At 38.9% G+C, this 11,072-nt stretch overlaps 1 protein-coding gene across 2 annotated transcripts in view; it reads right to left on the bottom strand.

Moving 5' to 3' along the window:
- Positions 1–10,789, bottom strand: part of LOC125038142 (pre-mRNA-splicing factor 38B-like) — a 19,231-nt gene extending 8,442 nt beyond the window's left edge. The window contains exons 1-6 of one of the 2 annotated variants that reach the window (XM_047631472.1): positions 10,652–10,789; positions 5,820–5,964; positions 3,659–3,783; positions 3,005–3,156; positions 2,557–2,617; positions 196–455 (exon numbers count right to left, since the gene is read on the bottom strand). In XM_047631472.1, coding sequence (XP_047487428.1) covers positions 196–455; positions 2,557–2,617; positions 3,005–3,156; positions 3,659–3,783; positions 5,820–5,964; positions 10,652–10,657 — 749 coding nt within the window. In that variant the 5' untranslated portion in view covers positions 10,658–10,789. Of the gene's footprint in view, positions 1–195; positions 456–2,556; positions 2,618–3,004; positions 3,157–3,658; positions 3,784–5,819; positions 5,965–10,405; positions 10,566–10,651 lie in introns of those variants that run through there. The other variant, XM_047631465.1, reaches the window with a different exon arrangement.
- Between the last annotated feature and the right edge of the window lie 283 nt (positions 10,790–11,072).

Here is an 11,072-nt window from a genome sequence, read left to right as displayed (position 1 = left end):
AAGAGAAGTTCTTGGCAACTTCACACAACAGTCTTAGCAAGAGAGAGAACACAGGAAAGAAATGTGGCTGTTGACCTTTCATCTGTACTAGATATATGGTTTAGACAAGTTTTCAGCAGACACTCCCTTTCATCCTGGCAATCTGCTCAAGGCTCCAAATCTGCACATGCATGCTAGTGTGGAAAAGATACTCACTCATATACACGGCCGCCTTCCTTGGCTTGGGGCTCTGCTTCCCCTCGGCCTGCATACCTCTCTGTCTTGACAGGAGCAGCAGCAGCAGACAGAGCTGGTCTGGATGAGGCACGTTCTCCCAGCTTGTTGTCCAAGTCCTTCTGGATGGGCACGGGGATTCTTGGGAAGAGGGTGGAGTACCAGTCTAGCTTGGTAAGCATGTGACGCACAACCTGCCCAATGGTGATGGTCTGACCCCCTCCTGCACGCACATCTATTTCCTGGTAATGAGAAGAGAGAAAGACAACCTATTTTAAATCCTGGTTAAACACCACAATAACTTAAGAACTACATACTACTATTCAATATAAAGTCCACTCTTTGAATGAAGTGCACTGAATGACAAGGTTTGAGCATGCAGGAAATTCTCAATGACTCGTTGCAATACTAAAAATATTTTTTCTCAAAAATGAAAATGGAACATCTTTTGCTCAATGCACAATCCTTCCAAGACATGATGTGTTGCTACTTTCTGCCTTGGTTTTTCACTCCATTCCTAGAGGTTCCTTCATATCAAATACCCTCTACCATCTTTCTGCTTAGTCAGTCGTATCAGAGATCAATTGAATTTCAGTGAAGCAAAAACAGTAACAATTAACATTTATAAGCCAGCAAAATCTGAATCACCGAATATTTAACCTAATTCTAGCAATTTTGCAATAGTGTACTATCAAATGATCCATTTTCTTTCAAGGTTACACCAAAAGGAATCTTCAGACTAGTTCAGAGGAAAATACATTCAAGAATATTCAGACAAGACCTTGAAAGAGCATGGCATGTTAACTCACTGCTCTGGGAGGGTTTTCTGATATCACACCCCAAGGGCTTTAAACTGGACCGAAAACATGGCACATGCAGGTACCACTTCTTAATGTCTTTGGAACTTTTGGGTACAATTTTTAAAAAAATAATAATAATAATAAAAATAAAATAATATAAAACAATAAGTAAATAAACAGATAAATGAATACATAAATAACAACAACAACAATAATAATAAAAAGGGGATCTAGATTTGAATCAAATCATGAGGTACTTTTACTAAGTACTGGATCAAATAGCTAAAAGAAAGAAAAGAAAAAAAGCCTACACATGCAATTTACAGCATTAAATTCTCAATTTGCTCATTAAAAAAAAAAAAAAAAATGTCAAATAGAAAAACAGGAAGGAGGAGCAGAACAGTGCAATTTCTCGAAAGCAGCCCCCCTGCATGTGCCAGTGCCTCTACACAGCTAACATGATGAAGTCTCGGGTAGAAACCTGTGGTGCTCAAACCCAGAGGTCAACTGGCGTTCAGGAGGCTGCGGCCCACCACTTAGCCTGGGAAAAACAGCACGGTTAATCCCCACACCTGGTCTTTCCCTGCCTACCTAGTGCTCCTTGCTTTAAGTCTCTTCACTCTAATGGCAATTGGACTTGGACTGGATTGAAAGCTATATCTTTAATATTGTCACCAATATGTAGAATGCTCCTTTCACTGAATTGAAAAAGATTTGTTCTAACAATAAAGGCCAGATATTGTATTCATTAAAATAGTCAATAAATTGTAATATTCTTCATTCATATATTTGAGAAAAATCTAATCTCAACATGCAGTAGTTTTTTTGTTGTTTTTTTCCTTACTGCAAACAAAATAACTATCAATAAATATCAACTCTTCACAATGAATTTCCTCCATAAAATTTTGAAAAAAATAAAGTATGAACATAATACCTTGTAGGAAAACCCTCCCAACATGCACAGACATTTACAAAAACCAAAAGTTGATAGTTACTCACCGTAAAGTGTGTGGATGTCGTTCCACTGCCGAACCACCACCAGTCAAGACAAGGAATGGGGTTTTAAAGGGAAGGAGAGAGGGTAAAGGGAAGAAAGAACACAAAGAAGGATGGAAAATGAACAAGAAAACTGATGTAAATAATGTAAAATGGAGCAAAAACTGACCTACCAAACCTTATTATCATAAAATTTTCCTTCTAACGTTTTATTCTTTTATGATTCTAGAAAAAACTTCCTAGTTTGATAATCAGCTTCTCTGGAAGGTAGCTGACAAACAAGAAAACTTTCATGGTATGATAATTTAACAGACTTCAATGGTTTGCTCAACCCACAATGCATAACAGCTCCAACTAGGCTTGCAACACTGTCTCACAGCAACAGTGAATTATGCTAAAGGAAGAAATGTATAAAGAAGAAGAAATATGAATGGACGAAGACTGACAGAGCGCACAGGCGGAAGTGGAGGTCCGGTGCAATGACACTGAGGGAGAGGGGGACAGAGGAAAGGAGGGAGGCTGGCCTGGTGGTGGTGACGACACTTACCTCCTCATCATCTAAGTATGGCTCAAACCAGTCCCACAGGTCTGCTGGCGGCTGCGTGTATCTGACCAAGGAAGAAAAATGTAGAATATAATCAAATTTATTTTAACCCATTCTGTATAAAATTCAATTCCTTTTATACAATTTTCATACAGAACTGGATATAGGTGCACTATGTTCTAAAAAATTAGAATTATCAATGTCTACAAAAGACACAAACACTGGCATGAAAAAGATCTAACCCTTGCAATATTCAGCATATAGAAACATAACTGGTTTGAAGCGTCTACAACCAAAGAACATTAAGAAAATTGTGCTTGACCTATTGTCTAATAAACAAAATCATAAACATTCCCAAAAAATATTTCTTAAAAGTGCCTCTGACACCTCAGTTCCCAACCATGCTTACCATTCCAGAAACAAATGCTAAGGTGAAACTAGGAAACCTTACCTTATGTACATAAACCCAAGACCACGAATATATGGAGAATCGCTGTGATTCAGTAACCCAGTCACCTGTTTTCTTGTGAGTCGGAGTGTGTACAACTTATAGAGAATGCAGAAGGCTGTAGAGACAATGCCTCCTGCACCCACACCTCGCACCTGTAGACAACAGGGAGAGAATTAATGTCTGTCATTGATAAAATAACTATATAACTTTTAGGATAAAATACATATCTACTTCTGATTCACTCATATACTACTTGCAGCAAAGCACAGCATTTCAATATTCAAACTACTTTCTGCTCACCGAGTATAAAATGATTTGTATGAATACCATACCTCCAAAAGCAGCTTAGTATTGCATTTTTGAAAAGAGCCTTACAATTTGCAAACCTAATTTATGCTCATCTTCCTCGGCAACCAGGGTACAAAAGATTTATTAACTTCTGTGGCTGCAAATCACAAGACAGAATTGTTTCTGCTCTTTCCATCCTTAGGGGCAAGAATTTCACAATTTCACCAATTTTCACAACTGAAGTGCAGGGAAGGAAGGGAATGAAGAAAGGAGGATACACAGAAGAAAGGAAAAGCAGAAAGAGGGGCCGAGAGGAAGGCCGGAACAAGGGAAGGACAGAAGAGGCCATCTTGGGCCATCACTCACCCCCCCACACATCCCGGTCTGGCCAGAGGTCTTGCGACTGCCCTTCTCCCAGGGCTCCAGGTGAGTCACATTGTAGTAGATCTCGTCAATCACCTCATGGTAGGTCTTCAGCTGGTACAAATTCACTGAAACAGGGAAATATATTATTAATCCCATAACTGCAATATCAAAAATATATGCATACATATAATCACATAACCATACATGGTTTTATATATATATATATATATATATATATATATATATATATATATATATTTATATATATGCATATATATAAATATAAATATATATGAATATATAACATATATGTATTTATACATATATACATACATATACATATGTATATACATTTTACATAAATATAAATATATATAAGTTTATAACATATATGTATATATACATATATACATACATATACATATGTATATACATTATATATATATATATATATATATATATATATATATATATATATATAAATTATATAAGTATATATACACACATATACATGTGTGTATATATACATATAAAAATGTGTGTGTGTGTGTGTGTGTGTGTGTGTGTGTGTGTGTGTGTGTGTGTGTGTGTGTGTGTGTGTGTGTATGTGTGTGTACACACACACACACACACACACACACACACACACACACACACACACACACACACACACACACACACACACACACACACATATATATATATATATATATATGTATATATATAAATATATAAATATATATATATGAATATATATATATATATGCCTATGTGTATGTATATATATACATATATACATGTATATGTATATGTATATGTATGGTATAAAAACCAACACTGTAAAACTAGATTTAACTGAAAATGAGACTACAGTTTCGGAATCCACCTGGATTCCACCTTCAGGTCTGGATGGATGGAATCCAGTTGGATTCCGAAACTGTAGTCTCATTTTCAATTAACCCCTTGCCGACGGATACGACGGGTAGACACGTGCTTTGCCCACTGTTAGTACTTGTTTGATTGTTTATACACATAGATGGCTATACTTGTACTAAGTCACCAATGAGCCAGTTAGGAGTACTGCCCATCTCGCCCGTTCACCCTTTTCTTTGATTTACGAAATATTTTACATTATCTTATTTTGCTGTTACTAATATTAAAAAAACATTATAATAATTATAATGTTTATAATAAAAATAGCACCATCGATATCCATAGCACTAGTAAAAAACACGTTTTTCCCGCCAATTCAAATCACGTATGGTCACAAGGTCTACTAATTGACTCCTTTGTGGCTAAGCACTAGCAGAGCCATCTATGAGCAGACATTTCACAAAAAATATAGAAAATGGGTACAGCATTTTCCCCATTTTTTGTTCATTTTCCCCGACGGCATTGGGTTAAATCTAGTTTTACAGTGTAGGTTTTTATACCATAGTATCAACACGGTAGTGTGTTTTCTCCTTTCATGTATATGTATATGTGTATGTGTGTGTATATGTGTATATGTGTATATGTGTATATGTGTATATGTGTATATGTGTATATGTGTATATGTGTATATGTGTATATGTATATATGTATATATGTATATATGTATATATACATATATACATATATACATATATACATATATACATATACCTACATACATATATAGCTATATAGCTATATAGCTATATAGCTATATACATATACATATATACATATATACATATATACATATATACATGTGTGTGTGTGTGTGTGTTTGTGTGTGTGTGTGTTTGTTTGTGTGTGTGTGTGTGTGTGTGTGTGTGTGTGTGTGTGTGTGTGTGTGTGTGTGTGTGTGTGTGTGTGTGTGTGTGTGTGTGTGTGTGTGTGTGTAAAATTATATATATATTTTTTACCCATTGTTGATGGGCAATGGGTTATATATTATATTTAATATACATGTATGTATGTGTATATATTCTCACACACACACACACACACACACACACACACACACACACACACACACACACACACACACACACACACACACACACACACACACACACATATGAAATGATGCACATCAGCATGATGTTCTCAATGAAGCAATATCTCACCACTGCCTAAACAGCCTTGTATCTAGCACCCAGGAATCAAGAGAAAGAGCGCTCAGTGCCTTACCTACCTTTGAAATACTGCGAGGACTGGATGTTGGTTAGGATGAGGGGGTTCAGGTTCATGGACTTCTCATTGCCCCAGATAGGCAGTCCATTTGGCTTCTTGTTTGCCCCCCCCTTCTCGCCATCCTCTTCATACTCATAAGCTCCTGCCTGGAAAGGACAGAAAAAAAAGATATCAGCCAGTGGAGTACATGCAGTCTGACATATAAATGACAGATCAATGAATTCTAAGAAACATTTTCATTCAGTCCCAAACCAAAAATAAAATAGGTATTCTATATAGCTGTATATTACTTGCAGTAGCTGCCTTGACCTTTGCCAGAATATAACAAAATTTGACCAGTTCTTCAACACCCCTAAGAATGGTTTAACTAAATCTTGAAACATCTACAAAAGTAAAGTCACATTTGTATATGATTTCATTAATATTACAGAACCAAAACAATGGTGGGGGTGAAAAAATTTGGTCATTTTGAAACAGTCTGTAATAGACATTTATTCTACACTGCCCAAAGCCTAAGAAAACAATGATCTAGAACTGTGAAAGGCCATCCCCTATCCCTGGGTTGTACCAAAGCAACTGCAGCAATTTTGCTTAATGCTGATGCATATTTCTTTGGAAACTGAGCCACCTAATGGTAAACATTAACAGGATATTTATTAAACCTATGGTCTCCTAGTGACATGTATATTATGCTATACTGAAAGTGGCCTATCTCCCCAGGGATGTGAATGCCATACTGACAATTTTTCCAATCAGAGGTTAAAGCCCTTCACCTGAAATGGCTGGATTCCTTGGTAGGGATTTAGGCTGAAAGGTGGCACTACAGCCAGATCTCATCATAGGTGTTTGTATCAGAGCAAAAAGGGGTTTACACAACCACTCTGTCTGAATATCCGGGTGCACTTGCAAGGTTTGAACTGATACCCTACCATTGACTATTGACTGCCAGCTTTACCCCTCTTCTCCCCTATCTCATACAGGCACCCAGTGATTAGTCAATCATGCCTATAAGGAAACTGCTTCAAGTGTCTCACTCCATGTGCATGTATAGGAGGTGGATAAAGTTGTAATGCAGTAAATTTTTCTGTGGATTTTTCACTTCACACCATGCACATGTACCTGCAGATTAAGTGTCTTTCTCATTATGCAAGAAAATAATTCTGAGGTATCATCACATAATTCATAACAAGAAATTAATTCATTCTGCAAAGTAGTTAAAAAAGCCTACCACACATTAATTTGAATTTCACAGAAATATTGATTACTCTGATGACAGCATACTATAGCTAGCCTAGATCAATTAAAGGGTTTAATCCCCAATGTGCTCTGGGCATCCAATACTGGGATAGGCTAAGGCTGGATTACTCACACTGGCAAAGATAAAAAACAGAGTAGCCAGAATTGGGATTGGTGAAAAAGAGCTTATCATGGACTACGAGTCATCATTTGGTATGAAGTACCAGGATAAACTTTGTTTATAACAAAACATAAAATAACAAAGATGAAAAGGAAAACCTCCACAGTAAGAAATGAATATGAATCGTAATGTTTCGAACTCTTCATGAGTTCCTCTTCAGACAAATAATAAACCAAAATGGATACAAGGAGAGAATTTTGACAAGAATATATAGTGTTTTTTTATCTTATATCATTTGTGATTACAGTGTAGCTAATTGAAAAAAACTGCAAGATTTGGATGGTTGTAGGGAAACTAAAAACAGAGTAAATTTGGAAAGGATGCATAACAACAATTTCCGGGTAAAAACTATGTTTTTCTGAAAGCTTTCATTGAATTTCAAACCAATATAGTGTTCATTTCTTTCACTAATGAAATACAGCTATGATACTGGCCCCTGTACCTGGGGAGGGCATGATAATTATCAGGGAAATTGTGGGATAAAAACAAATGATCGAAGTAAAACTTTCAGAACCCATTTTCTGGGGGCTGCCACCCCCTGTACTCCCACTTGGTCTGCAAAATCTTAACATCGTATGTTCTGGCAGGATATGCTTTGGTGACACATGGATGGTATATTGGGGGCCCCCACCCCCCTTTCTGGGGGGCTGCCTGATCTACAACGTTTTCACCTCATTTGTTCTGGCAGGACAGAGCCTTGGTAAATATCTGGACTTCGAAACAATAATTTCTTACACTGACAAATAGATTCAGCCAACAGCCTGCAACTCATCAAAATGCTCATTGTCACTGTTGGGGGGGAACTGTGCTCTTTTTCATTACTACCATGACGTTGAGCATTTAAAAAGCGAAACAGCACTTTATACACAACACAGCTGTGACGGAACCGACTTGAAATTCAATGGACTTCCCTTGGGTCCAGCTTCTTTTGTCCTGTGATTACTTATTAAAAATCTTATTGGCTACAAGAGACTGGTCACTAGTGTCTACTGCCACCCCACGGCCAAGTGCAATTCCCACTGCCTCATTTGATCTCCTTCGCTTACATCGTCCGCAACAATTCTGTCCAATTGTTTCGTCACTTCTTCAATTTCATAATTTCGTGTAATTTTTCCTCACCACTGGAAGAGTATCTGTTATGGAGGCCTGGAATTTTTGAATTTCCCAGCCTCTCTAATCCCCTAGTTATTAGTGGTAATTGTTACCAAGAGCAACGCTTCCTCTCAGAGACTAAGTTCCAAAATAAGATTTTTTGTGTGTTTTCTCTACCCAACGATCTTGGGGGATGCGTGGGGAACCGGGGGTTGAAGGGGGGGGGGATAATGGATGGCACTGGATGTCAATAGGAACCTGCAGTAATCAAAGAAAGTGATTTATGAAACATTAAAAAGTCGATTTTCCGAAAACCCGAGCCAAATTTCTGTCCCGAAAAGCACAAAAAACGAAGGAAATCGGCCAGTGAAACTCTACGGACGCCCCCGCCCTCTTGGAAAGTCTACGGATTGACGCGCCAACTTTCGAAAAACTCTACGGGAATCAAACCCAATGCTCGGTTAAAATCTACGGGATTTCACATAATCCAGATCCCCTGTGGTAATCGTACAATGCGTTCTAACCAATAAACCAACCTAACCTTAATTCTGTGGCTTTTATACACTACGATCTATATATTCCCTAGCAACGGGGCTCTGCCCCCAGGACCCCCGTGGTATTATATGCTCCTAGCCCAGGGGATAAGCCCCCTGGACCCCCTAGTAATATACAACCTAACCTAACCTAACCTAACCTAACCTAACCTAACCTAGCCTAACCTAATCTAGCCTAACCTAATCTAGCCTAACCTAATCTAGCCTAACCTTGCCTAACCTAACCTTGCCTAACCTAACCTTGCCTTGCCTTGCCTTGCCTTGCCTTGCCTTGCCTTGCCTTGCCTTGCCTTGCCTTGCCTTGCCTTGCCTTGCCTTGCCTTGCCTTGCCTAGCCTAGCCTAGCCTAGCCTAGCCTAGCCTAGCCTAGCCTAGCCTAGCCTAGCCTAGCCTAGCCTAGCCTAGCCTAACCTAACCTAACCTAACCTAACCTAACCTAACCTAACCTTGCCTAACCTAGCCTAGCCTAGCCTAATTATATGTGCCTAGCCAGTTATTGTGCAAAATATTGTAAATAATTACCAAAGCACGTAAAAGAAGTGTAATAAAAGTAAAACAATTCATTGAATACATGAATTCGGAAAAACAGACTCTGGTAATTACAAAATAATCATTTTCACAAGCGCGTAGGAATACATGGACTACTTCGTAGATCACAATAAGGAGTTACGCGTCACATTTGTTTTGGTCCTGGCAAGGTAAACATGGATGGGGACTTAGCCTCAGAGCAGTGCCATGAGAGCCTATTTCTGTCATTTCCCGGGAAAAATGAGGCCGCTGCAGATTTAGTTGTATTGATTCCTACTCTATTTTCTATGCTCTACAAGATGGCAATGTCCATTTTGCTCTACTTCCATTTACGAAGGAAATGTTATAGAAGAAAAGTGTTTTAGAATGTTATTTCTTCATTTTTGGGGTTAGGTGGTCATTTTCATTAATACCAAAATTATGGTATTTGTTACCAAGAGCGACAGACCCTACAGAGACAAAGTCCCAAATACAGGATAACATACGAACCCAAAATCCAAACCTAACCTCTGTAACCCCTTATATTAACATTTTGTGCGAAATTGCAGAAATCGCAACATTAAAAACTGTGTGTGAGGGTGTTGTAGATTTAGACTATGAGCGATGACACGCAGAGGGTATTTTCATAATTTCCCGTTAAAGATGAGGCCACTGCAGATATACCTGTATTGCTTCCTACTTTGCCATCTTATAGAGCGTAATAAGTAGTGTCAATTTCCCTCAATCTCAGTGCGTCGCTCTCGGTAACATTAACCAAAATTACGACCCCCAAATACAAACTTAAGTAGGAAGCATTGGGCCTCGCTCAGCGCCCCATGTGGGTGGCAAAACAACGTTAGACTGAACTGAAGAATAGATCCTTCCCCCTAAGAAAAAAGAAAAGAAAAAGGTTCAGAAATCCATGGCTCAATGAATCTACAACTTCTGCTGTTTTTCGTTGTCATTATATAAACTTCCCACGGACTGTCAAGCTATCGTGATTTCTCGGCCATTTTACCGATTTCATGAGGACGGCGAGGAATATCCAGCCGACAAGCGAGGATCAGAACGATTCTTGGACGCAAGCACGGCGAGAGATTTGTGCGTTTTCCTTCGAATTTCCTGCAGAACAGACGGAAAATATGCATTGCAGCATGACCCTCGCGGCCGTGCTCCCCTTTCGTGGCTCCTGGGGGCCCTCGCCGCCCCTCTCGCTCTCCCTTGTCGCCTTGCGCTTCTTGCCTGTCGCGCCAGCACAACTCACCTTCATTTCCCCCAAAATCCTGCAAGTTTTCCCGAAAACACTTTCACTGAGGGTCGGCCCTTGCGATGCCACGATCTCTCTTCACAACAAGGATACCGTTGATGGCGACGACCTCGATTCTGATTGGCTGGGCTGGGAATCCCTCGATTCTGATTGGCCGAGGCGCCTCCTGTGACGTCTTAGCGGAATCGCTCGAAGAAAACGTAATAAATACGGAGGCGGGGGCTACGGGCCCACTCGCTTCCCGTGCTGGTTGGACACAAGCGATTTTCATCCTTTGGGTGTATCTATCGACGACTAATAAATTAATTTTATTCATGAATGAACAATAAAATATTTCATTAGTTTGCACAAGTAATGGCCTTATTTTTTCTTTACATGCTTTGAATCTGAATGATCTCGATACCATTAGGCTCAAAGT

The sequence above is a fragment of the Penaeus chinensis genome, chromosome 3, assembly GCF_019202785.1.
Source record: "Penaeus chinensis breed Huanghai No. 1 chromosome 3, ASM1920278v2, whole genome shotgun sequence".
Lineage (NCBI taxonomy): Eukaryota > Metazoa > Arthropoda > Malacostraca > Decapoda > Penaeidae > Penaeus > Penaeus chinensis.
The sequence above is the reverse complement of the archived record's forward strand: the minus strand, read 5'-3'. Positions and strand labels throughout refer to the sequence as shown.